We start from the raw sequence: 26,295 nt of genomic DNA on the forward strand, positions 1-26,295 counted from the left end.
TTTGACATCCTTCGCTTTCCAAATGCACCACCCCGTCGGCTCATCAACACCCGCATATAATCGAACAATTGAACATTGTGGTCGCCTTTAATATAATGTTCATCATAATCCCATCATCCGCACCTCCAGGTCTTCAGAGCCATATCCGGTCAATATTAGTTGTCGGATCCTGTCTCCCCAGCCAATCAAAATCCACCAATTTGAATCCCTTCTCCATAATACCCATGTCACAAACGCTTCTTTCCATGGAAGTAGTTCGCTTAGTGAACAGAAGGAGTTTTGTGGTGATGTCGTCATGATGCCGGTATGGAGGAGGGAAGGTTCTGAGATTAGCAGTATTGCCAGAGTGCAAAATAGTTGCATCCGCTGTATACTGCGCCACAACAATAATGCACTCATCGATATCTGTCTGGTGGACCTTCGGAGCCTTTCAGTATGGAACAAAGTATCTGGAAGTGCAGCGCTTGAATTTATGTGCATCTTACAGCGAACAAACTTGACCGACTCTTTGTCAGTTGTCAAGCGAATAGCAGTTCGGAGGGCGTTGAGCGGATGCGTACATTTACGAATCCGTGGAACTACCACCGAACGGCTCTTGCGAAGAGCAATCGGTATGCAGTGGGCTGCGTCAAAAGTCGGGTTGGGCTCGAGAGGTCGAGGCAAGTGGTGTCATATCTAAAATGAAACTGTACAGTACCAAACTTCGAATCCCAGCGGGTAACATGGCGCGCACATGAAGCCCTTCCTGATTTGGTAATGTCCGCTCATTGTAGACAACGGCGAGCTACACGATTCTACCCCAACACCAGGTTCATCAGTTGGTGGAGCAGTCTGGCAGGTTTTGACAGAACTCGCCTTCAAAATACAAGACTTGGCAGATCGACTCTTCTGTTCGATTGTCGCCTTCAGGATCCGCTATGAGATGATTCGACAGTATGATCAGACAGCAAAGTGATGGATCATAGTGCAGACATAGTAGTTTCGAAACAACGATGGATCGATGAACGATGTCAAGCTTCATAATTATCTAAGCTGATTCGTACCGCCTTTGGCCGGATCCCCGGCTCCGAGTCCAACATGTAAAGCTCACCCCCATCACTGCATGACCACATACGACCATTCACCTGTGCAAATGCGCATTAGATGTCGTGTCACTGCACTGTCTGTCGTACAAATGGGTTCCTGTGTCTCATGCTTGAGAACAGAGAGGATTTGCGTTTGTTCTTTTTTGCCATTTTGTCTGCAGTCCAAGGCACAGTGTCGATAAAGGAGGTCTGACACCAGTTACATTAATATGTCTACTCGCACTCCGTCATCCCACCGGTCCGCTGTCCTCATACTCTGTCATGCTTGTGTTCCTCCGTCACTCCTCAGGCCTCATGTTGGAACCGTCTGCTCGACGTCAAACTTACTTTTGTAAGTTCTATCAGTTGTTTTAATGTCACGCACTCCTCAGCCGTCATCTGCGCATCGTGCCACCGCAGGACTCATCGTCGATCAACGCCGATGATCTTAATAAGGCGCTTGCACGCCCTTTTGATATTCTAGGGCTCTCCAAGATAGACGGAGCCACATGTCCGTTGTCAGGTTTAAATCTAGGATTCTCATTAAACAATGGAGGTTTGTGGAGTTGCTGGCATTTAATCCCCAGTAGCGCCGTTAGTCAGGCGGTGGTGGTGCTCAAATTAGTTCGCCGTGCCCAACGGACTGCGCTCACAGCGAGAGCTAGGGCACATGTGACATATTGCATATGCTGCATATGCTGCATACCTTTCATCGGCTTTCTCTCTCATGGCAACATAACCAACTTGTCGGACAATCCTGGTCGCTGTCTAACCTTTACGCGTTTTGACGTATGCCCAGTGATGCTGAAGATGACCATAACCACTATCAGAAAGTCCAGAGCTGATTTCTATGATCGCAGTTTGAAGTGTCGTAACCACGCCCTCGCTGGAGTGGCCCGTTCAACTTGAGGGAGCCCGGTTGTAATCATAGGTACCGTCGTCACTACGGCTCAGTTACCGTTCTCCTGAGCACTTAACCCCAAGCAGTAAATCCGTCGAACGAAAACGCTGGCTCCCACGCCGAATTTGCCCTCACAAACCGTGCACTCAGTCCATTGGCTGCGCACGCACGATAATCATCAATATCGCTCCTAGCCCTAACCTCAGAATCCAGATCTTCATTTCAACAACTCGTTCGCGCCGTCTTGCCGTGATTCGTGGATGGCAACTTGCTCAATAGTGCTATGACGATGATAGATCCTCTTTCTGTCGTACAAATTAGCTTTAGTCGCCGTCTCATCTTTTTAATTACCAAACAGCAGAATACCTAATACCTTCGGCGAAGGCGCCTGCCCAAGTACCGTTGACATAGCCGGGATCCCCTCTCGCTTACTAGGCGCTGCCCTTTGTACCTCGGGTGGCTGTCAGGGGTACAAGCATATTGACGTGGAGTCCTCTTCTCTACCCGGCTTGATCGCTGCTCTCGTTCACCACACTCTATCAACCCTGAAACCCAAACAAAGCATCCGAGACGGATCCGAGATGCCCATACTACTTGCATTTGTAAAACACCTGTCAGTTGACCTGTCGTGGCGTGTCCTGGAGTGGTCAGCATGAAATATGATGACGTTAGTCTCTAGTAGTCAGCTTATATGCTAGAGGGGAAGACAACTGTTCCTATGCACGTATACTTGTCCCAGCAATCGATCCAATGCACTTGTGACCGATTCACTCCAAGCTATCTTTCGATCGATGCCAGGAGTGCAATCGGTCGTCGAGTCAAAATTGGCATCGCGATACAGTTCCTGTCTTTTAGATCTGAAATTAGACTTTGATAAATATTTTCGAGTGGCACGGCGCGGCGTCCGCTCAACCCATCTGACATCCACCAACCTTGTGGTGATCTGATGAACGGACAGACGTCAACACGATCAACTGCCGACTCCACCCTAAACTTTGACCAGAGATCAAAGATTGAATTGTGGAGACGTACGCACAATTACCGTCTCACCCCCTCCCGTGCGATTGGGTTTACGATCCAATGCGATGAAAGCTCTGTGATTCAGGCTTATCCCTAAATCCAACCAAGCTAAGAAATTCAGAAACTCGTACTCCAAGCTCACCACAACGACAATCTCTCAGGACTAGATTATAGAGTCCTAAGCCCTGTTCAATTGTGTGTTCAAAACAAGAGGGTTTGCAATACACAAGAACAGAACCTAAGACTCCAACTCTCCGATTTATTGAATGACTCGCGATAAAAGCCATCTGCACCGATCGCAACTCTGTAGCTTCCATGAATTCATAGACATACGCACAAAAAAGAAACTACCCACAAAGGCAACGCTCATCAATTACAGCATCCTAGACTCCAAAACAGACGTTAATCGTCAAACGAAACCTATCCATCGAACCTGACCTGAACGGACAGATGTCCACATGATCAATCAAAGAGTCTCCCTAAACATCGATCGGGCCAAAGACTAGACTGTAGAGTCCTAGCCCCTGTTCCACTGTGTCCCACACCGAGGGTTTGCAACACACGGGAACAGAACCTATGAATCTCATCTCTCCAATTTGTCAATGGCTCGTGGTACAAGTGTATCTGCACTAGTCATCTATCATAGTACCTCGGTAGCTTCCATGAGTTCATCCATCGACACACGCTCGACAAAGGACCACTCACCAACAGCGCAATCGCAACATCCGTCCATCATCTAACAAGATCCAGCCAGCTATTGGACCTGACGGTGAATCCGTGAACGGACGGGTATCAACACGATCGACTGTGACGTCCATCCCAAACATCGATCGGGCAAGGACTGGATTGTAGATACTAGATCCCGTCCCACCATCCCGCGCGGCGTAACGATGGGGCTGAAGCCAATTCCCCAACCCGTCGATGAGTCGTGACAGAGGCCGCCGCAGGTAATCCAGCACCTAGCACCTCCCATGAGCTCATCAAAGTAGAAACAAAGAAACCAACGCACAATCCATCGATTACAGCATCCCCCACTAACGTCAATCCATCCAAAAAGGAAAATCAGATTAACCTTTATCAAGGAAAAAACTCCCACAGTAGAAAAACACACACCACCACGGTTCATGTGTGGGTACATCCACCCCTGGGCTGCGTAGAACTGCTGCGGCGTGCGTATATCGCACCCATTGATCGTGCAACTTGCCAGTATCGTTTAACCTTAACAGAATTCCACGATAGAACACAACAGTTTCCGAGAGGGGAGATGGGGCGTGTTACTAACATATCAGGTCGGCCCATCCTTCGGCTGCAGACTCCCAGCGGCGTGCGTGTCTGGTCCCCCGCTGCCAGTACGCCGTCAGCGAGATAAGAAATCGGGTCCGAGTAGCATTCTTGCTGAGCTTATCCAGGTCCCTTGAAGCCAATCCACCCCCGGGATACGCCGGCCCATGCACATGACTAGTACAGCCATCCAAAGAAGGGCAAATTGAAGGCCACAACGACATAACATGACAGGGATAGCGTCCGAAATCCATGACAAATGGTGGAACGTTCGACTGCCAGTGGCGCTGCGATCTCTAGTATCTTCCCTCAGATTAGGACCGCTGATCGCACGTTCTAGTACTAGTGGATGGACATATCTGATCCCGATCTGTTCTGGTGGAGGGTCCAAGTGGGTCCAAAGGCTTGATGAAATGCGAGCGAAAGGCCTGTAGCAAATCATAGTGGGTGAAATGGGCGCTCGCTGCAAAACGAAGAAGAGCCAGGGGTGCGTTGCCGATACTCGTTTTATCAACGGTACTTATCGGAGATATCATACAACTGTCAGTGTCAAGATAGGCTAGCTATTAGCAGACGACGGAAGGCAAATGTCGGCGGAGCCCGCTGTCACTATCCAAGCGATATGAATGTGAAGAGTTTAGCAGCAGGGTCCAATAGCGATACTTTGCGCAGTACTGTGATCGCAGTATAAGAACAAGAACGAGCAGACAATTTGTATGGCGGGTAAACAGTAAGCAGGAAGCGCCGCAGCGTCAAGAAGCAGAACAACAATAACCAATGCACGTTGATAGAAGCACTGGTGAAGATAAGGCTTTTTTTTTTGCAATACCCGGCGGCATGTAGCGGTCGCCAATGGTAAAGAATGTAATGAACAGCGTGACAAAGCGAGGTGGCATCCGGTTCTTTCGGTGCACGTAGGTAGAGATAGTGGAACTTTAATGGGTCGTGCGATGCGATAGGGATAAGTGGCAGCTTTGCCGCCACAGATGAGTTGGAATTCTGATGCAGGATGTAAACACACCTCAGTGTGGAGGAGATGCGTTCCGCGGAAGCCAAGAGGGGAATAAACAAAAGGCCGTCGAATTCGACGCGCGTCGCGACTCGAGAATTCTGGTTCTGCAGTCGGCGCAACGATTGGATACGGTCGAGAGTACCGGCACATGTAGCCGGAGAGAAGTCAAGAACGAGCCACGGGGCCGTAGCAGCGTGCGCACAGCAAGGAGGGTGGCGGAGCACGAGAAGAATCTTGGAACTAGAATGTCCCAATGGTCGACATGGCTGAGCGAAAGTGACGCTGCAGTATGGAATTGACGCAGATTGCTGTTGCAGATCTTACATTGCACTGCGACAAGAATGTAAATCCTACTTGGACATTGCACAAGTGCAGATCGTGGACGGTTGAAAAAGCGTAGATCCACGGTCCCTTTATACGCATGATTTACATGGACTTGGATGAGATCCGAGCATGTGTGAGGACTCCCGGCGGCAGGTTGAGGATCACGTCGAGCAGGGAGGAGGAGAAGGTGGATGCTGTGGGGATGCGGGGAAAGTCGAGGGGGGGGTTTGGAGGTGGTAGACGGCGTCTGTGTTGAATCTAGATGTATACGGCGGAGATAGGAGTATTCTTTAAAAAGTAAATTGGGATTCCCTGCAGGGTCAAATAATGCACAAGGAGCATTGCGTATTACTTAATTTAGAAATAGGTGGATCAGAGCGTACTAGTCGGAACTAAAATGGAAAGTGACGGCGGAAGCAAAGTAAGGGGGCCGGCGGAGTGTTTAATTTGGTAAGATTGAATCCTAATCAAGTGAAAGAGAAACCAAATTAGGAAATATGATCGATTATGGCAGTCGAGTACCTCGCATGTGGGGGCGGATTAGGGTTAGATTGCACATGAGCGTAAAACCCGAGTGAAAACGGTTCAATACGGTTCAATTTCTGATTTCAATTCCTCCCTTCTCTAGGCGTCATGGCCGACGACCAACAACGTTCAAAGACACTACCAAGATCAACAAACGTTAGGTCAAGAACGAGTCCACCACCAAACGAGCACGACCCAAGACCACCAACAAAGAGAGCGAGAAAAGCTATCAATTGTGAGCCATGTAGAAATTCAAAACTCAAGTGTGATAGGTGAGCGCACTCTAACGTCAACAACAACCTTCTAAGAACGCCCACAGAAATCGACCATGCTCAAGTTGTGTTTTAAGAGGTCAATCAACCTCACAGTTTTTTTATTTCTAACTAAATATCATATAGGCACTATCGCATTATGCTACCAGGATGCTCGTGGTCATGAATCTGACTTGAATTTGCGTTCAGATGACCAGTACGAAATAGAAATTCCACTTGAACGCATACTCATTCATTACCAGAAACGCTTCAAGAGTAGATCCAATGCAAGAAATAACTCGTCTAAAACACAGCGTATCACTACTCGAAACTTTCATCATCGCAAACCACAGAAATCTCCCTTTCAAACGTCCACTAGACCCAACCCCTTCAGGTCCACCAAGTCCACTCAAGAAAGAGCCTCAAGATTCTGACTCGGTCGACCCAGACAATGCACCCGGTATGCTCGGCTCCCAGGGACATGGAGGTTTCTACGCTGGTACTACCTCAGTCGTCACTCACCTCACAATGGTCAGTTCTCCTCCCCCCACTCCATTTCTCTTCCTCACACATCCCAGAACGAATCGAGATCCTCAGACGACACAATGGACAGACATCCCTCACAAGAAGGTCTCGTCACAGACGAAATCGCTGCTTCAACTCACGAATACGACAGAGATCTCCTCGAAGTTCTCCCAGCACTCGAAACAATCGACGCTCTCATCATCTACTATTTCGAATACTGCAATTGGATATACCGCCATGTAAACCAACCAGCATTCACCTCCGCATGGTCTCGTTTCAAGAGTGGCTCCTCTCCAGATAGAGTCGTCCTCGCGACTGTCTGCATGATCATGGCCATCGCAGTCCATTACTTGCCAAATCGCGACCCCCTCATCGCACACCTCGCAGATAACCACGAGGAACTCGGCGGTCGCTTCTACGGCGTCATGCGCACAGCACTCGATCGACATCGTGCAGAGTGCAGAACATACACCCTCGAACTCGTCGAGTGTCTCCTCATTCGCTGTCATTACCTCACCCTCAGCAAAACAGATAGCGAGGAAATTTGGGCAGTTCGCGGAGAATTAGTCAGCATGGGCCTCGCAATGGGACTACACCGCGACCCAACCAGGTGGAGAATGAACAAGGAACTCGCAGAGAGAAAGCGTTGGGCATGGTGGCACATCATACTACTCGAACGGTACGTCCATCATCTCTCTCACCTACATCCCTAATTCTCCCCAGATGGCAAGCCTTCATGTTTGGTCGTCCCCTTGCCGTAGCTTCCCACAACTTTGACACCCAATTTCCCTCCATCTCCCCAATCACTCCCACAAACCCACCACAACCACGCGTCTACGCACCAAATCTCGCACTCTTCCGCCTCGCTTACATTCTAGGCGACATCATGGACACCGCTGTCTCTCTGCGCGCCGTCCCATACGAAACAATCATGGCACACGATAAAGCTCTCGCCAATTGGATGGACAGCTTGCCCCAGGAGCTCGATCTGGACGAATTCAGAATCGCACGCGCCCTCGCAAGCCCAGACACCGTCACGAGAAGACTAGGCGTACAAAGCGTCATCATCCGAACAAGCTACTACCACATCCGCTTCACCCTCCACAGACCATACGCCTCCGCATCCATCTCACCCTCCCTCTTCCCCCGCGACAAAGACAAACACGACAAGGCCGACAAAGAACCAAAAGACACCGCCAAATCCGAACGCCAAGCAAACAGCCTCGATATAGCAGTAGGCAGCGCCGACAAACTCATCACCCTCGTCGATCACGCCCGCCCAGACTTTCTCGCAAACGCCAGCCTAGCAGTACCAGGCCACATGTCCTGGGGCCCCTTCCACGTATTCAGCGCAGCCATGTTCTTCTCCTTCCAACTCATCTCAAACCCAAACCAACCAGGCGCAGGCCTCTTCCGCGCAAACATCAAGAAAGCGCTCGGCACTCTCGAATTAAGCCGCGGACAAGCAGTCGCAGACCGCGCACTCGATATCCTAGGCGCCCTCCAACCCCTCTACGAAATCGGATTCGCAGATATGGAAGCAAGCGAGCGCGAAGCCGTCAAAGGACGCGTCCTAGGGCTCGTCAAAACCCTCGCATTCCCATATCACGACCAAGCACGTTCATCACGAGGTGGGACAGGCGATAGCCCACACAACTACTCGGGCGGCAGTCCGAGCGGATACCTTGGCAGCCCAGGGGGCGGGTACGCAGCTGGGAGTCCTAATAATAGCGTGGCGGCTTTTGGCGGAAGCCCGAATGCGAGCGCGAGAAGGGGCAGCGTAGATTACCCACCTCACACGCATCCGGCTCAACCGCGATACGTCCCGCCTAATTCGTCCCCGCCTTATCCATACCCTGAGAATAGGGGGTATAGTGATGTGAGGGGGTCATATGACGGTGCGAGGTATGGGGAGGGTGCTTCGAGGACGGCGCCGCCTGCTGCTGGTTCGACGGCTTCGACGACTACGAGTACGTATCCGGATGCGCCACCTCCTGCACCTGCGCGAAATCCGTATCCGCCGTCTGGGTCTGGGTCTGGGTCTGGATCAGGGTCAGGGTCAGGGGCGGGATCTGGCAATCCGTACCCCGCACCACCGCCATCGCAGACACAACCATACTCTGATTCCGTACGTTCCTATCCACCCTCGTCTGATACCAAACATGGTGTTCAAGGGCCCTACCCCGATGCACGCCCCTATCCCGTGCAAGGCAGCATAGGAGGGAGCAGTGGGTCGTACCCCTATGCGTACCCGACGCCAGTGGAGGAAGAGTCGATGTGGGGAGCATCGTTAAGCCAAGCAGAGTGGGCGCGGTTTCTAGATGTCATGCAGCGGCCTCCAGGGGAGAGGGGATGAGACTTTGCTTGACACATCCTCGCTGCTCTTGGCACTAAACACTCCTACGACACCGCGACGACAATGTGTACGTTTTTTCTTTTTCTTTTTCTTTTTTCTCGGTTTTTGGATCTAGATACCTATACCTCTACCTGGCATTTTTGCATCGCACTGTTTTAGCTATCCGAGTCGAATCGACGCTGCATTCTTAATTATCTCCCATGCTCCATATACATACATACCTCCCAAGCGCATCGTATACGTATCCCATCCCCATGTCCAACACATTTTCGGTTTCGTCTTTCGTTTTCGTTTTTTTTTGTTTGTCTGTTTTGTTAACGAATGGCGAATTGCATGATTGAAATCCCGTGTACTTGTATTCCCCACATCAAACCGACATTCCCCACACACACACACACACCGAACGACCCATTCCCCACACCAAGCGACTATTCCCCACACACACCCCAGTCAAGCCCTGCGAGCGATTTCGATTTCGATAACCCCCCGCGACCAAACCCCCCATCTCACCCCCCCGACGCAAACCCGTTGCCCAAGTAATAGTCCTGACCTTTTTACCCACCGCGCAACGACCCTTGCACACGTGTCCGATCCCCTCGCTTGATGTACGACATCCATTATCCATACCTAGTTTGTGCGTGTGCGTGCTTCTTTTCAAGTATTTGCCTTGCTGCTCCGTCCGTCCGTCCTTTTTTTTTTTTTTTTTGTGTATTGTATTATATGCATGCATGCGATGTATCGATGAAATTGAAAGTTTTCGGGAAGCTCATGATCAGATGCAGGGATCCGGATCTCACTTGACCTTCGCTGCGCTTGAAAAAAAAATGTGATCAAGGGACTCCAATGTCAAGGCTGCTTTGATTAACCGCTGCTTGACAATGGTTACAGCAGGGGGAGGGGGGACAATTTATGTAAAAATATTCACATGAAGCTTGTTCAAATTTCAACGCAAGGTCCATAATGGACGGAAATTTGCAATTGAGTAACTCTAGATCTCTCGTTGTAATTGCTAGAATACGTTAGTCCCCCTCGTTGTGTTCCTACCAAGTATCGTTAAAGGCAGTACCTTCACAGTCGGACGTGATATCTTATCGCGCCGAGGTCTGGGTGCTGGTAGTTTTTTCGACAAGGTTTCATTTTACTAGAGAGTTCCGAAGAAGTACAAGCGCTGACGACGTTTGTGGAAATAAAGAATCAAAAATGCTATGTAGCCTTCGTACTGACTTTTGTGGTAAGAGCAATCCTGAATCCTATGTGAAGATGGCGATGCGAGGAAGGGTATATGATGGTAGCATCGGGACTCTCGATCAATGTCAACATCCTAGCTAGTCCCGTTTAAATACGGTGCAAGTAGATCAGCCCAAAGTACACCCAAGACCAAAACCAAACCGAAACGACTGGAAAGTGTGCAGTAGTAATATGATATACATCCTAGTCCTGTTTGTTTAGAGACTGTACGAGCCGATCAGTCTAAAGTATATATACCCCAAATCAAAACCAAACCGAAACCAAAAGAGCTGGAAAGCGTGCAGTGGCAATGCGAGCTGCCTGCCAGTGAAGCGCAGACAGCATGAAAATTACAAATGTCTCGTTCAACGTACGGCATGGCTGACTGTGCGCACCGTCAGCCCGGCAGGTTTGGATTTTGCTCCAATGTAGACATGTCGGCAATGTTTTTTTGAAAGCGAAGGATTCTCACGAGACAGACGCAGAGGACTTGACATCAGAACCGGCATAAGCAAAGCCCATCCTCACATCTGGCAGCGGATGATCGCTCGTCCCTGTATAAAACCATCAATACATGATCATCGTGACGAAACGATTACCCTACCAGCATGACAACACTGAGGTCCGTCCCCCTTGTGGCCCCACCACATCACAGGCGACCACTCGTCCACGACGTTAGCGAGCGTCTGGAGGTGCCCGTATGTGGCTGGCTGTGGGCCGCGCGGTCGGCGCAGTGCGACGAAAGTAAAACAGCAGGCCAATATAAACAGCGCTATACATAAATTCCAGATCTGCATGAGTGTGTGAGGATGTTGTAGTGGTTTTTACATGGGCAGCAAATACGAACCTGGGCAGTAAGCATGAATATCGCGAACCTTCCCAGCACCCCGTCAGCGGCGCCGTCAGATACGACGAATGAAAGCCCGAACATCCAGTCTGTTATCGTTGTTGGTGGTGTTCAATAATAAATAAATGTGGATGACTCACGCAGGAAAGGCTTCGTGACGAAAAGTACGATACAGATCGGATGAGTGAGAATCGCTGTCAGCGGGTTCGTCGCCGTATGAAGTCCTTTTCTTGTGGTAGCGTGTCTCCACTGTCGTTCATCTCGAATGACATTCGCGATGAGTTCCGAGCAATGCAATGCAAGTGTCAACGGTCCCTGGACAACTGCCAGGTTGATAAAGACCAGAATCCACCACTGGGGACCGGCATCCGGCATGTAATAACCGATGTAATTCGATTTCTCGTTGAACGACAACGACCACGTTGACATGGCTAGCGGAGGAGACGAGAATCTCGTGCTGGGGACCTTGTCCCAGATATGCATAACGAATGCGCCCCACCCAGCGCATGCTGCAACAACCACCCAAAGAAAAATGACGACTTTTCGGATGCTGGGATGAGCACGCCACGCTGAGGGCTGTGTCTTTGACGGCGTCGCTGGACCTCCATCCCCATTCATGTCAGATACACTGCGCATGCACCGGAAAGCAACCGGGGTCAATTGTGTGTGGTGGACCAGTGCAGCGGTCAAGTCAAAAGGTGAGGAGCTCCAAGTGGGTATTTCGACGGCCCGAATCCCTGCTATCGCTATCACGACCTGCAGAAGAAGTGCGATGCCCAACAAGAACAGAGGTAACCCTGCGATGGCAACATAATCCGCATGCGAACCGTCTGAAGAGTATGCGTAGTTGATATACACGACAAGCGAGGATGAGGTGTAGGATATGACGAGGAGGATGACCATGATGCCATTAAATAGGGTACCATTAGGATTTCTCCATCCATGACCTGCGGTCAGAAGGCGCAGATTCGTGTTGAAACGAAGCCGAGAGTCCGAGGCTAGCGCAGAGCGCAACGAGATGTTATGGACGAAGCCTGTAGACTCGGTGCATATTGTGACGAGTAGGTTTAGTATCAACTTCAATATCTCGAACGGCAGGTCGCTGTCTTGCATGGCACCTGTGAGTCTCATCAACGGGGTCACCCCATTGGCTCCTTGAATTATTATAATGACAATCCCTGTGGTGATGCAACAGCAGCTGATGATAGTGGAGAATGCCACCCCAACAAGGGCATACATGCGAACCGTCAGACTGCGGTCGTAGAAATTAGTCCCAGTCCCAGCAGTGGACTTTGACCGTATTGAGTCAAAGTCTTCATGGGATTTCGGGAGTGCATGGTAGGAAGGATGACTGGGTGGATACCAATGGCGAGAAGCTGACATGGGGGAGTGGAGAGAACGGACGCTAGATGGTCAAAGCGTTACGGATGTGGATTAAGTATGCACGCTTCCACCAAGATATTCATAGCCTCTAGGTAGCAATCAGCCCTGAGGTGATAATCATCATGATGTGCACTGGAAGATTACCTCAGCTTTACGGGTAACTGACATCTCGGCAATACGAGAAGAACGTATCCGTTACTTGAAAAGCTGGGGCTCTAGGCGAGCCTAACAGCATAGCGAAGAGACGAGTGTCACTGCCCCAATAAACGGTATCATAATCAGAAAAACACTCACTTTCAACTTGATGGTGTACCAAATTCTGTGTGTTCTTATGAGTGCCTGTCTGTGGCAAAGTCTGGGCTTCCAGGTCCCAGGTCCAGAAAAAGGCTGGGCCGCGCGAACATTTCGTGATGACAGGAGCATATGTAGGAATCCAAGTCCTCGCGTTGATGGGCGCCGTCGTTACATGCTTGGCATCATAATTCATGAGTAAGTTAGACTTTCATGTGCGCCCAACCTAATGTGCTCTGGGGTGAAAGACGTCACGCGTCTAAACAGACAAGAACTTCGTAAGTCTTGTGCTGCGTCATTAAGGAATGTGAGGATCATACAATGAGACTTACCTCAGTCGAGTATAGTAAACAGACTGGGGAAGGGACTCTTATGAATGTATCGCATGCGGAGTTATTGCGGAGTTACCATGTATAGCAAGTGCGGCGAGTGCAAACATGGGGAACGTTGAACGTTGAGAAATGGTATCTGCTCCGTCGCTCGTCTTTGTATACGGCCTAGACCTCTTCTTCACGCGCGTCGTGCTTTCTGGTACATTCGACGCAACAATAAAGTATAGCTCCAAGTGCTGACGGTTGCTGGGCTTGGTATGGTGCGACGGAAACGACTGCACAAGCATTGTACTTGTTCTGAAATACAAGGTCATGTGGAAATGGTTTCGTGGCCAATGGCCATATATATGGCCATGCAAGTCGGCTGGACGAGTTGTCCCGTCATCCTCTACCACAATCACAATGGTTCAGCATTTCTTTGAAGGTCAACCCATTGAGTGCCTCATCGCTGCCATTATTTCACTCTCGGCAAGACAGACAGCGAGGAACTTTGGGCTGCTCGGTGGTGAACTAGCACGGGCCTCACGTTATTTGCGTTACACCGCGACCCAACAAGGTGGAGATTAATGACAGGGGGCTTGCAGAGAGAAAGCCTGGGGTATGTGGTACATTATACTACTCGAACAATCATCAATGCGTCCATCATCTCTCTTATGTACATGTCTAACCTTCACTACCTTGACAATGGCCAAGGTCCCAACTTCCCTCCGTCTCCCCAATCACTCCCTGCGACAAACCCTTCCCAATCACGCATCTACGCCCCCAATCTTGCCCTCTTCCGCCTCGCCCACATCCTAGGCAACACCATGGCCAGCACTGTCCGAACAACCCACCTGGATCTGCATCTGGGTCTGGGAATATCTTCATCTGACGGTAAACACGATCTTCAACCACCTTGCCCCGATGCGCGGCCCTATCCTGTGCAGGGCAGCATAAGAGGCGGGAGTCATACCTCTGCGTACTCGACGACAGCGGAGGAAGAGTCGATGTAGGGAGCCTCGTTGAGCCAGGCTCAACATTATGCAGCGGCCTGCAGGGGATACAACGTGATGCGGACATTGACAGAGAGATGCACCACAATAAACACCTCGCTGCTCGTGGCGACCACGTACCACCCTGCTGTACACAATCGCGACCACCCGCACCGTGATGACATACGCACGTTTCTTTTTCTCTGCCATTGGATGTAGATGCTTATCGAATGGGGAATGCAGTCCGTAACGGTTGAAATACGTTTACTTAACATCGGCGCAAGATCCTGGACCGGTGAAGAGTTAAAAAGTTTCGGAACCTGGGATTGGTATGCTCGGGTTGGCTGTTGAGAGGTTTCGTCTTTTCTTCTCAAGTTTGAAGTGACGAGTGCATTTGAGCAGTGAGCAGGATACTTAATCGGACCCTAAGTACGTTTATAGGGGGAAATGCTTGGACATTGTAACGCTCAGCTCAGATCTCTGGTGATCGAACAGCAATCTATTGGTGTTGCCGTTCACGAGCCAGGGTTGTATGGTCTGGACAAAGAGCAACTCATGAAAGGAACACTGACAATGGTTGTGACAAATATTTTGTACTGGTTTCCAGGTGGCACTAACCCCTGGTGAGGCTGCACCGTGGGGACTCAGTGAGATGAAAATGAGGCAGCTTGACGGTATTTCTGTGCGCGCTGGGTCAAATATATGACAAGACAATGAACAGAACTAGCGAGATGTCCTCGTACCTGTAATGAGTCTTTACGCGCAACTCTTGTTCCCCCATCCGACTGCGCCAACCAGGCCTTGAACTTTTCTTCTTTGGCTTTCAACATCGCCTGGAACCACTCGTCGTGGGCCACCAACTTGGCCTTAAACAAGGCACAACATCTCTCTACCTCAGCTTTAACTGCAGCCTTAACTGTGGCATCAATCCATGCATCAATCTGGGCTTCCGTGGCAAACTCAGCAAGTATTTGATAGCCCATATCTATTGAAGTTCGAGTTAGAAGTTAACAATAGGAAAGCTGCCTCCTTAAATACCGTTTTATACCACCTCCCAAGAACCTATGCTTCTTCGCTCAGTGAATTGATTATGGTGTGTATTGTTGAACGTTTGAGCCCTGCTGAGCCCCTGTCGACAGAAACCGTTCAAGTTGCTCTTGATTAGTAAGTGAGAAATTGATCCGACGAACAGCAACCTACTCGAGATGTGCAATGTGCATGCTCTATTTGCTCTTCAGTGACACGCAGGCTTGGAAAGTTTTGGAGCGGCGAGCCAAGGCAAGGGAATGTCTGCGAAATCAGAGTCCAAATACATGTAGCTTCATACTAGCGAAAGAAATCGCGAGTCCTATGTATAGATAGCAATGCGAGCAAGGTAAATAATGGTAGTATCTGGAACGTTAAGACTCGATCAATTTCTACACCTCAGTCCTGCTAACTTAATCCTGTCCGAGAATCAGTCCAAAGTATATCTAAGTGGCAATATCATATGATGATATACCGAGCTGCCTGCCAGTGCATAGCGTAGACAGCATGAAATTCACAAGTGTCTTGGGCGACGGCGCGGCTGGCTGTGCGCACCATCAACATATAGCTAGCATGGCTAGTATAAATTTAGCTCCTATATTGACAAAGATAAATCAAGAATTGTCTGTTCGACAGCGGGGGCTTCTCAACGTTCACGAGCCAGATGCGGGAGGCTTGACACCGGAACCAGCATAAACACAGTCCATCTTCACATCCGGCAGCGGATGATCACTCGTCCCTGTTTAAAACCATCAATGCATCACCCTCGTGACCATATAAGTACCCTACCAGCATGACAATAAGGAATTCCGTCCTCCTTGTGGCCCCACCACATCACAGGCGACCATTCATCCACGAGGTTGGTGAGTGTCTGTAGGTGTCCGTATGTAGCGGGCTGTGGGCCGCGTAGTCGGCGCAATGCGACCAGAGTGAAGAGACAGGCGAATATAATCAGCGCTATACATAAGTTCCAGATCTGCACGAGTGCATGGGGAATCAGGATGTTGTAGTGGTTTTACATGGGCAGTAAGTGCAAACCTGGGCAGTGGGCATGTATATATACAAAGCCACTATTTTCTCATCAGTGGGGTCGACAATTACGAAGAACCCAAGCCCGAACATCCAGTCTGTTATTGTCGATGATGGTGTTCAATAACACCGATAAATAAAACCAGAGGCGAAAGACTCACGCAGGAAAGGCTTCACGACGAAAAGTAAGAGACAGATCGGATGAGTGAAAATAGACTTCAGCGGGTTTGTCGCCATTTTAAGTCCTTTCCTCAGGCTCGCGCATCTCCACTGTCTTTCATCTCGAATAACATTCGCGATAAGCTCCGAGCAATGCAGCCCGAGTGTCAACGGCCCCTGGATAATTCCCATGTTGACGAAGACCAGAATCCACCCCTGAACACTGGCGCCCGGAATAGCATACATGATGGTACCGGGATACCCGTTGGGCAAGAACGACCAAATTGGCGGCTCAGGGTAAACGGGGCGCCTCATGACGGCGTACTTGTGCCAAATATACATGACGACTCCGGCCCATCCAGCGCATGCTGCAACGAGTCCCCAGAGAGAAATGACAACTTTTCTGACGCTAGGATGAGCGTGCCATGCTGAGGGCTGTGTGTCTGAGGGCTTCGCTGGACCTCCATCCACGTCCAGATCAGACACACAACGCATGCACCGGAAAGTAGCCGGGGTCAATTGCGTGTGGTGGACCAGTGCGGCGGTCAAGTCAAAAGGCGAGGAGCTCCACGTCAAAATTTTGGCAGCCCGCATCCCTGACAATGCGATCACCACCTGCAGAAGAAGTGCGATGCCCAAAATGAGGAGAGGTAACCCTGCGATGGCAAGGCCCTCCGCAAAAAATTCTGTTGGTGACGTCGGTAATCGCTGGTCGAGACATACGACAAGGGAGGCTGAGCTATAGGATATAATGAGGAGGATAGCTGAGACACCATTGAGGAGGGCACCGTTGGGGTTATACCATCCATGAGCTGCAGTCAGAAGGCGCAGATTGGTGTTGAAACGAAGTCGAGACTCTGAGGCTAGTGCAGAGCGCAATGAGATGCCGTGTACAAAGCCTATAGACTCGGTGCATAACGTGACGATTAAGTTTAGCATCAGGGACACTGTCTCCCCCTGCATGCTCAACTGAGCTATCTCTTGATTAGTGTCAAGGGGGCTCATGTTGTACACGGCTACTCCTGTGACTCCGTGATTGGCTAAAGTGACAATGCCTGCAACGATGCATGAGCAGCTAAAGATAATTGAGCATGCCACTCCAACAAGGGCATATCTGCGACTCGTCAGACTGCGGTCGTATAAATCAGTTCTTGTATCAGCAGTGAATTTTGCATCAGAAACTATCGAGTCAAAGTCCTGGTGATCCGGGAGTGCGTCATATGCAAGAGGACTGGACGGATGCCAATTTTCTTCTGTCGGATTGGAAGAAGCTGCCATGAGAGACAGAGACAAGAGAATCGGCGCATTGTGGACCCATAGATTAAATATATAGCCTTTCCCTTATGACCATAGCCTCTGGGTGCATGTGACGAAACGCTGTGATGGAAGGGTGGAGTGGTAGTTGCGACATTAATATGAATCCGGTGCACCACTAATTTCCCTCGAATCACATTGCGGCAATACTAAACGTGCATATGTCAGAATGGCGACAATTAACAGGTAGTCAGCCTGGCCACCATGTTCTGCACAAGTACCCGTGCAGATTGACCACTGTCTGCCAACCAAGGGACGCGATAAGGTCAGTGAGAACCACTATAAGAGGTCGAACATGCCTGCAGGTGTGAATCATCGGACAAAAATACACGGCACATACTTACGCATATCTAAGCAAATGTGACTCCACAGATGCTCCAACCCAGAGTGTGTGCTTATCATAGAGTGCGGGGGTGGTTGCCAATATTTGTTGGGAAGCTGACAGTGGGTGCATGCGAGTTTGCATTTCTCAGGCTCAACTATCGTGAGAAATTATGTTTCGAGGTCACAGAAAAATTGGAGACAAAGCTTAGCTTGACGCATTAACGTTAAATGTTCCGTTGGACGGTTGACTGCTACATAGTACGGTAGTCCTCTAGACATGGTTGACTTGATAAGATTAAGAAAACGATTTTGGGCGCTTAAACCAATCTTGGACTCTCTTTGCTCGAAGATTCGAGAAACTTCCTCAATTTTGGTCAGTGACGAATACAGATTGTATCAAAGTACTGGGCCAGAGGAGAAGTACTAACGTGAAAGACTACATAGTCTCGAAGATCCATCTCCATCTTCCAAATACATGTAGCTTCATACTAGCGAAAGAAATCGCGAGTCCTATGTATAGATAGCAATGCGAGCAAGGTAAATAATGGTAGTATCTGGAACGTTGAGACTCGATCAATTTTTACATCTTGGTCCTGCTAAGTTAATCCTGTCGGACTCTCAGCAGATCAGTCCAAAGTATATCCAAGTGGCAATATCATATGATGATATACCGCAGTGTCGTTTTCGACGGCGCGGCTCGCTGTGCGCCCCAACGACGTATAGCTGGCCTGGCTAGTATAATTTTGGCTCCTATATCGACAAAGATAAATCAAGAAATGTCTGTTTGAAAGCGGGGGCTTCTTACCGTTCACGAGCCAGATGCAGGGGGCTCGACGCCGGAACCAGCATAAACACAGTCCATCTTCACATCCTGCAGCGGATGATCACTCGTCCCTGTTTGAAACCATCAATGCATCATCCTCGTGACCATATAAGTACCCTACCAGCATGACAATAAGGGATTCCGTCCTCTTTGTGGCCCCACCACATCACAGTTGACCATTCATCCACGAGGTTGGCGAGCGTCTGGAGGTGCCCGTATGTGGCTGGCTGTGGGCCACGCGGTCGGCGCAGTGCGACAAGAGTGAAGAGACAGGCGAATATAACTAGCGCTATACATAAGTTCCAGATCTGCATGAGTGTATGAGGATGTTGTAGCGGTTTTGCATGGATAGTAAGTGCAAACCTGGGCAATGCTCATGGAAGCCTGCAAACTTGGTAGTTGCTCGCCACTGGCGGTGACATCTATATTGAACCCAAGCCCAAACATCCAGTCTGTTATCGTCGATAATGGTGCTCAATCACACCGATAAAAAACTAGAGATGAAAGACTCACGCAAGAAAGGCTTCACGACGAAAAGTAAGAGACAGATCGGATGAGTGAAAATAGACTTCAGCGGGTTTGTCGCCATTCTAATTCCTTTCCTCCCGGTAGCGCATCTCCACTGCCTTTCATCTCGAATGACATTCGCGATGAGCTCCGAGCAATGCAGCCCGAGTGTCAACGGCCCCTGGAAAACTCCCACGTTGAAGAAGATCAGAATCCACCCCTGAAGATTGGAACCCGAAATATTATACACGATGGTACCGGGACGCTCGTCGGGCGTTGGCAAAAACGACCACGGCTGCGCGGGGTTGGTCACTCCCATGTCGGCGTCATTGTCCTGGATATACAAGACGACTCCGGCCCATCCAGCGCATGCTGCAACGAGCCCTCAGAGAGTAATGACAACTTTTCGGACGCTAGGATGAGCGTGCCACGCTGAGGGTTGCGTGTCTGAGGGCTTCGCTGGACCTCCAGCCAAGTCTATATCAGACACACAACGCATGCACCGGAAAGAAACCGGGGTCAATTGCGTGTGGTGGACCAGTGCAGCGGTCAAGTCAAAAGGCGAGGAGCTCCACGTCAAAATTTTGGCAGCCCGCATCCCTGATAATGCGATCACCACCTGCAGAAGAAGTGCGACACCCAACAAGAGGAGAGGTAACCCTGCGAAGGCAAGGCCCGTCTCAAGCACCCAATCTGGCGATGGGGTTGGGGCTGAATAGTCGACACATACGACAAGGCCGGCAGAGCTATAGGAGATAATGAGGAGGACAGCCGAGACACCATTGAGCAGGGCGCCGTTGGGGTTATACCATCCACGAGCTGCAGTCAGAAGGCGCAGATTGGTGTTGAAACGAAGTCGAGACTCTGAGGCTAGTGCAGAGCGCAATGAGATGTCGTGTACAAAGCCTATAGACTCGGTGCAAAACGTGACAATTAAGGTTAATAGCAAGGTCACTATCTCCCATTGCACGCGTAACAACCAATTGTCAGTGCCCATCTTGGTCGGGGTTACTCCTGAGACTCCGTGATTGGCTAAAGTGACAAGGCCTGCAACAACGCATAGGCAGCCGAAAATGCTTGAGCATGCCACCCCAACAAGGGCATATCTGCGACTCGTCAGACTACGGCCGTAGAAATCAGTTCCAGTATCAGCGGTGAATTTTGCATCAGATATTATGGAGTCAAAGTCCTGGTGATCCGGGAGTGCGTCATATGCAAGAAGACTGGACGGATGCCAATTTTCTTCTGTCGGATTGGAAGAAGCTGCCATGAGAGACAGAGACAAGAGAATCGGCGCATTGTGGACCCATAGATTAAATATATAGCCTTTCCCTTATGACCATAGCCTCTGGGTGCATGTGACTTGAAGAAGAAACGCTGTGATGGAAGGGTGGAGTGGTAGTTGCGACATTAATATGAATCCGGTGTACCACTTATTTCCCTCGAATCGCATTGCGGCAATACTAAACGTGCATATGTCAGAATGGCGACAATTGACAGGTAGTCAGCCTGGCCACCATGTTCTGCACAAGTATCCGTGCAGATTGACCGCTGTTTGCCAACCAAGGGACGCGGTAAGGTCGGTGAGAACCACTATAAGATGTCGAATATGCCTGCAGGTGTGAATCATCGGACAAAAATACACCGCACATACTTACGCACTGATCTAACCAAATGTGACTTCACAGATGCTCGCCTTGGCGCGAACTAGACTCGTGTCCTGTTTTGGACTACGTCTTTGACCATGAAGGGGAGCCGCCAACTATTGGTTGGCAGTGACAATGCAACCCATAGAGTGTGCTTATGAGTGCGGAGATGGTTGCCAATATTTGTTGGGAAGCTGACAGTGGGTGCATGATGCGCATTGCGAACCCGAACCCCGCGTGCCAGTTGTGCAGCTGCTATCGTGAGAAATTATGTTTCGAGGTCACAGAAAAACTGGAGACAAGCTTGACGCATTAACGTTAAAGTTTTGTTCCGTTGGATGGTTGACTGGTACATAGTACGGTAGTCCTCTAGACATGGTTGACTTGATAAGATTAAGATAACGATTTTGGGCGCTTAGACCAATCTTGGACTCTCCTTGCTCGAAGATTCGAGAAAGTTCCTCAATTTTGGTCAGTGACGAATACGGATTGTATAAAAGTACTGGGCCAGAGGGGAAGTACTAACCTGAAAGACTACACAGTCTCGAAGATCCATCTCCATCTTAACCGCCAACGTCCATCTAAGACCTTTCACCAAGCTCATCTAACGAGCATGTCGGATGTGCGTAACATACTATCTAATTCGTCGCCTAACCGGACAATTTAACGCGGGCAAACACTTACGCAGGTAAATGCACTGAAAGACCAGGGCAACAAAGCCTTTTCTGCCAAAGACTACGACAAAGCCATCGAGTTATTCACAGCTGCCATCGCCATCGACCCTTCGAACCATGTCCTTTTTTCAAATCGGAGTGCAGCGAAAGCTGGCCAGAAGCAGTGGGCAGCAGCGCTTGAGGACGCAGAACAGGTGAGCCCTGTCTGATTCGCGTCTGGCATGCTGATGCCTATGCGGCGATTAAGTGTATCAACCTCAATATGTCGTGGTCCAAAGGCTACGCGAGAAAAGGGGCTGCATTGCACGGTGCAAGACGATATGATGAGGCTGTCGAGGCGTATGAAGCCGGCCTCAAGTTCGAGGACAGCCCTGCCTTGCGCAAAGGTTTACAAGAGGTGAAGGATGCAAAGGGTAGGCTACCCTCGTTCACTCAGATTAAATCAGTCATTGACGCGCCACCGAATTCAGGCAGGGATGGATCTGATGCCTTTGGCCTCGGAAGAATGTTTGCAGACCCAAATCTCATTGGCAAGCTAGCAACTAACCCCCGAACACAAAAACATCTCGCCGATCCAGCGTTTGTGCAAAAGGTACATCATTCCTCAATATCTCACTCAATACAATTGACTGACGTTCCCAGCTCAAACTCTTCCAACAAAACCCCGCACTCGCTGATTCGTAAGTTTAGCTCAACAACCCCTGTTCCTTAGCAGCACTCAACCATCCTCTATAGAGCTCTCTCATCAGACCCCCGCATGATTGATGTCCTTGGTGTAGCCATGGGCATCGATATGCAAGGTTTTTCGCGCGAAGACGGATCTGATGAGCTCCCGCCCGACTTTGATAGAGAGCCTGTCCTTCCGCCCGGCTTTAAGGGAGACCCTATCCCTCCCCGAAGGGCTGGAACACCTCGGATGCCACCTTCATTCACATCGAAGACTCCGTCAGCGCCAGCACCAGCACCAGCACCAGCCCCTGAGCCCGAAGACGTTGAGATGACAGATGAGGATGCTGAAGAGGCCAAAGCCAAGGCAGACGCGCTCGCCGCAAAGGCTAAGGGCGCAGAGCACTACAAGGCACAACGCTTTACCGAAGCCGCAGAATACTTCAAGAAAGCTTGGGATCTGTGGCCAAAGGACATCACGTTCCTTGGCAATCTCGGTGCTGCATATCTCGAGGCGAAAGAGTACGATCAGTGTATCGAAACGTGCGAGTTGGCTGTTGAGGAGGGCCGAGGAGTACGTCGCTCCCTTCCCCACAAACAACATCTTCTAACGCATGACCCAGCTCCGCGCAGACTACAAGATTATTGCCAAAATCTTCGGCCGTATTGGGACTGCGTACACCGCAAAGAACGACCTACCGTCTGCGAAGAAATACTTCCAAAAGTCACTTTCAGAACACCGTGACGCTACCATCCTCGCAAAGCTCCAAGCTACCGAGAAAGCCATCGTCGAGAACGAGCGGCAGTCGTACATCGACCCCGCCAAGTCTGCCACCGCACGTGAGGAGGGTAATGCCGCATTCAAGAGTGGTGACTTCGCAAAGGCCGTGAAATTGTATGAGGAGAGTATCAAGCGCGATCCTTCCGATGCAAGAGGATACAACAACAGAGCGGCAGCGTACATGAAACTCATGGCATTGGCTGAAGCTCTAAAGGATGCCGACAAAGCAATCGAGGTCGATTCCACATTCGGTGAGTTTTGATTTCGTCTGATTCGCCGTAGGTCATTTCTGAACATTGCTTCAGTCAAGGCATATATCCGAAAAGCCACGATCCTGCACACGATGCGCGAGTATAGCAAGGCTCTTGAGGCTCTACAGGCCGCGTCGTCAGCCGATACCGGGAACGCACATGCTCATGAGATTCAAGTCCAGGAGTCCAAGATCCAGCAAGCCTTGTTTACTCAACGTGCCGATGAGACGGAGGAACAGACCCTCGACCGAGCCATGAAGGATCCCGAAGTTGCTGTGAGTGTTATTTGATTTTCCTGCATGGTTATGGTGTTAATCAGAGATGTTCTGCAGCAAATCATGGGCGACCCCGTGATGCAGCAAATTTTGCAGCAAGCGCAGGGCAATCCTGGCGCATTGCAAGATCACATGAAAAACCCTGTCGTACGCCAGAAGATTATGAAACTCATCAACGCAGGAATCATCAAGACACGATGATCTGCGCAGTCATGTCTGATTCACACTAGTGTAGTTTCGTTTGTATCAGTTCAAATATCATTTTGCTTTATCAACACTTTCAACTACTGTTCCGTGACTGTTCCTGCAAACTTAATCGTACATGCTTGTCCGCCTTCACCGACTTATGTAAATCAAGGTGTCGCCCAAGAGTAGTCCAGCATCTGCACATCCCTGAACAAGTCCTGCACGCTCTTAACCCGAGTAACCCAGTCCTCCTTCGTCGACAACCCCTCAGCATCCACCTCATGCCAAGCCTTCGCACTCGCATGGACCTCCTCAAGTGTACTAAGCCCAACCGCTGCAGGAATCCCAATCTCCCTCGCGCGCGCAAACGTATACTGCAGCGCCAAGTCAGGAAGACCAGTCCCAGACGCATCCCACTCCTCACTGAGCTGCACAGCCCTCTTTGCCGCGACCCTGATCTCGAGTGGCGCAGGATGCGCCAGAAGGGGCGAAGGCCGCAGAAGACCCATGGCTATAGGCGAGGCGGTGATAACTTGCTTCACTCCCGCGCGTGGCCCGAATTCGGATTTGAACTGCGCGAGGGTGCTATTCTGCAGTGTGAGGTGGCAGTAGGACATCAAGAGGTCTACTGGCTTCCCGAGGCGCTTCTGGATGAGAATCGCGATACGCAGGAGAGTTGGAAGTGGGAAGCCTGATACGCGTTTTTAATGCGGGAATTGATAGTGTCAGATCTAGAGTGTACTCACCGCTGATCCCCACGCGCTTGATGACGCCTCTGTCATCTCGCAGCTCAAAAAGCTTCTTCACAGCGGACAAAACTTTGTGATCCTTGTCCGTATAAGTCTCACCCTCCTGACTTTCATTCAACCCGTATTGTTCCCTCTCTTCCCCAAGAGCAGTAACGTGGTTTCCTCCTCTTCTAGGGAGCTTCTCGTCCGCGACGAATTCGACATCATGCAAGTATACGACGTCAAGGTAGGTGGTGTGCAAGCGCCGAAGACTGCGCGCGATACTACTCTCAATACCCTCAGGGGTATAATCGAATTCGGTAGGATAGCGGCCGACCTTAGTGATCTGCACCAAAAGCAGTGTTACTGTTAGTCTTCTGCACTGATAAGCGCACGCACCAACGTATATGAATCCCGAGGAAATTCAGGCTCAAGAGCTTGAAGAGCGTTCCCGAGGATGATCTCAGAATCCCCATAGAATGGCGCAGTATCGAATGCATTGATGCCATAGCTATAGGCCGCTCAGATATACATTCCGCGTCGCCGTCTAGCAAGCTACATACCGCAGGGCCAGCCTGGCAGCTCGTAAAGGTGTTACTCCGGAGATATGGTCGGCTTCATTATAGATGCGGGATAACGTAGCAGCGCCAAAGATGATCGCAGGGAAGCCGCTAAGCGTCGTAGTCTAATGATTGACAGTCAGTATGTGGTCAAAATATCGAGCATGTGAGTTACCAGCTTATACGCCTCTTTTGGCTTATCAGCATCGTCATCCGGTACCTCCTTGAGAGGAGGGAGAGGATAATCAGGATCAGGAGCGTTGAAGTTGACCACCATACTACTTAATAGATAGCGCGGATCGTCAAATGAGGGAACGAGATATTGTCGTCTTTTAATGTCAACCAACCCAAGACCAAAAACTAAAAGCAACTATCCGGCCCGACTGAAACGGTAATCAATGACATGGTCACATGCATGGAACGGTCGTGAATGGAGGAAAACAGGATATAATTGAAACTGTATTATGACAACGAGCACGACCGACAAAAAAGGTATGGCACTCCGGTGCGAGCTTAAGTTATAGCTTGTCCCTCGACCAGCTGAGAGTACCAATGAGTTAGCCCAGCCCTAGAATCCCGTGCACTGAGTATACGGCGCACCTCTTTGCGAACCTCGAGTTAACATCCAACATCTTGATGTTTTCATCTTGTTTGACATCGTTCCAGGGAGTGGGGTTACTCTTTGTCCAAACGACTGTTCATTCGGTCGTTAGCAGATGCGAACAAGCTCGGAACGAGGGTATGCCATACCCGTAGGGCCACGAGCGAGGCGGGTCAAATACCAGCCTGCACCCCCGACTGCCAAACCAATAACGGCGTAGCTGCTCGGTCGTCAATAAAAGTGAACTTTGTCAAGGCGGAGATACGAGCTCACATAGGAATTGCCTGAGTGCAGTAAACCGGTCAGCTCACGAAAGTACAAATTAAGGAAAAAGTACCTCGATGGCAAACCAGTTGCGCATGAAAGTGCGTGCTCCCCTGGGTGCTACCATGGTGGTTGACGTTGAGGTTCTTAGTTGTCGAAGCTTGAAGCTGG

The 26,295-nt window shown here is 50.0% G+C and overlaps 10 protein-coding genes across 10 annotated transcripts; 4 read left to right on the plus strand and 6 right to left on the minus strand.

Moving 5' to 3' along the window:
- Nucleotides 1-6,172: 6,172 nt before the first annotated feature.
- Nucleotides 6,173-9,443, plus strand: DEU56DRAFT_106238 (fungal-specific transcription factor domain-containing protein). Its single transcript, XM_041344582.1, has 6 exons — nucleotides 6,173-6,399; nucleotides 6,447-6,478; nucleotides 6,526-6,595; nucleotides 6,642-6,909; nucleotides 6,957-7,582; nucleotides 7,627-9,443. Exons 1-6 carry the CDS (start codon nucleotides 6,236-6,238, stop codon nucleotides 9,257-9,259), a joined length of 2,793 nt encoding a protein of 930 aa, XP_041212004.1. The 5' UTR covers nucleotides 6,173-6,235; the 3' UTR covers nucleotides 9,260-9,443.
- A 1,253-nt stretch (nucleotides 9,444-10,696) lies between these two features.
- DEU56DRAFT_106450 (uncharacterized protein) lies at nucleotides 10,697-13,086 on the minus strand. Its single transcript, XM_041344583.1, has 7 exons — nucleotides 13,011-13,086; nucleotides 12,861-12,941; nucleotides 11,474-12,802; nucleotides 11,334-11,422; nucleotides 11,091-11,277; nucleotides 10,861-11,040; nucleotides 10,697-10,711 (listed from the first exon to the last, which is right to left on the minus strand). The coding sequence occupies exons 3-6, from the start codon at nucleotides 12,714-12,716 to the stop codon at nucleotides 10,955-10,957; spliced, it is 1,605 nt and encodes a 534-aa protein (XP_041212005.1). The 5' UTR covers nucleotides 12,717-12,802; nucleotides 12,861-12,941; nucleotides 13,011-13,086; the 3' UTR covers nucleotides 10,697-10,711; nucleotides 10,861-10,954.
- Nucleotides 13,087-13,741: 655 nt separating this feature from the next.
- DEU56DRAFT_753291 (uncharacterized protein) lies at nucleotides 13,742-14,331 on the plus strand (the record flags this gene model as incomplete). The annotated part of the gene is made up of 2 exons (XM_041349705.1): nucleotides 13,742-13,895; nucleotides 14,033-14,331. 2 exons carry the CDS (start codon nucleotides 13,742-13,744, stop codon nucleotides 14,329-14,331), a joined length of 453 nt encoding a protein of 150 aa, XP_041212006.1.
- A 1,658-nt stretch (nucleotides 14,332-15,989) lies between these two features.
- On the minus strand, nucleotides 15,990-17,802 carry DEU56DRAFT_909387 (uncharacterized protein; the record flags this gene model as incomplete). The annotated part of the gene is made up of 4 exons (XM_041357100.1): nucleotides 15,990-16,075; nucleotides 16,126-16,312; nucleotides 16,375-16,463; nucleotides 16,527-17,802. The coding sequence occupies 4 exons, from the start codon at nucleotides 17,800-17,802 to the stop codon at nucleotides 15,990-15,992; spliced, it is 1,638 nt and encodes a 545-aa protein (XP_041212007.1).
- Nucleotides 17,803-18,970: 1,168 nt separating this feature from the next.
- On the minus strand, nucleotides 18,971-20,762 carry DEU56DRAFT_753293 (uncharacterized protein; the record flags this gene model as incomplete). The annotated part of the gene is made up of 5 exons (XM_041349706.1): nucleotides 18,971-19,056; nucleotides 19,107-19,293; nucleotides 19,349-19,437; nucleotides 19,499-19,864; nucleotides 19,985-20,762. The coding sequence occupies 5 exons, from the start codon at nucleotides 20,760-20,762 to the stop codon at nucleotides 18,971-18,973; spliced, it is 1,506 nt and encodes a 501-aa protein (XP_041212008.1).
- DEU56DRAFT_783834 (uncharacterized protein) lies at nucleotides 20,499-21,349 on the minus strand (the record flags this gene model as incomplete). Its single annotated transcript, XM_041352171.1, has 3 exons — nucleotides 20,499-21,043; nucleotides 21,064-21,145; nucleotides 21,281-21,349. Coding segments are annotated over 3 exons (292 nt in total), but the record flags the coding sequence as incomplete, so codon positions are not given.
- Nucleotides 21,350-21,521: 172 nt separating this feature from the next.
- On the plus strand, nucleotides 21,522-22,982 carry DEU56DRAFT_783837 (uncharacterized protein). Its single transcript, XM_041352172.1, has 5 exons — nucleotides 21,522-21,760; nucleotides 21,827-22,006; nucleotides 22,060-22,225; nucleotides 22,283-22,404; nucleotides 22,455-22,982. Exons 1-5 carry the CDS (start codon nucleotides 21,752-21,754, stop codon nucleotides 22,494-22,496), a joined length of 519 nt encoding a protein of 172 aa, XP_041212010.1. The 5' UTR covers nucleotides 21,522-21,751; the 3' UTR covers nucleotides 22,497-22,982.
- Nucleotides 22,548-24,070, plus strand: DEU56DRAFT_783847 (TPR-like protein). Its single transcript, XM_041352173.1, has 4 exons — nucleotides 22,548-23,052; nucleotides 23,102-23,510; nucleotides 23,565-23,785; nucleotides 23,843-24,070. The coding sequence occupies exons 1-4, from the start codon at nucleotides 22,570-22,572 to the stop codon at nucleotides 23,984-23,986; spliced, it is 1,257 nt and encodes a 418-aa protein (XP_041212011.1). The 5' UTR covers nucleotides 22,548-22,569; the 3' UTR covers nucleotides 23,987-24,070.
- On the minus strand, nucleotides 24,071-25,591 carry DEU56DRAFT_783851 (NADP-dependent oxidoreductase domain-containing protein). The gene is made up of 5 exons (XM_041352174.1): nucleotides 25,435-25,591; nucleotides 25,263-25,384; nucleotides 25,099-25,210; nucleotides 24,718-25,045; nucleotides 24,071-24,662 (listed from the first exon to the last, which is right to left on the minus strand). The coding sequence occupies exons 1-5, from the start codon at nucleotides 25,534-25,536 to the stop codon at nucleotides 24,139-24,141; spliced, it is 1,188 nt and encodes a 395-aa protein (XP_041212012.1). The 5' UTR covers nucleotides 25,537-25,591; the 3' UTR covers nucleotides 24,071-24,138.
- A 186-nt stretch (nucleotides 25,592-25,777) lies between these two features.
- On the minus strand, nucleotides 25,778-26,251 carry DEU56DRAFT_730203 (uncharacterized protein; the record flags this gene model as incomplete). Its single annotated transcript, XM_041348151.1, has 5 exons — nucleotides 25,778-25,799; nucleotides 25,860-25,953; nucleotides 26,010-26,080; nucleotides 26,134-26,144; nucleotides 26,198-26,251. 5 exons carry the CDS (start codon nucleotides 26,249-26,251, stop codon nucleotides 25,778-25,780), a joined length of 252 nt encoding a protein of 83 aa, XP_041212013.1.
- Nucleotides 26,252-26,295: the final 44 nt, after the last annotated feature.

This window comes from Suillus clintonianus (assembly GCF_016758775.1).
Source record: "Suillus clintonianus strain FC179 chromosome Unknown DEU56scaffold_13, whole genome shotgun sequence".
NCBI classification, from domain to species: Eukaryota; Fungi; Basidiomycota; class Agaricomycetes; order Boletales; family Suillaceae; genus Suillus; species Suillus clintonianus.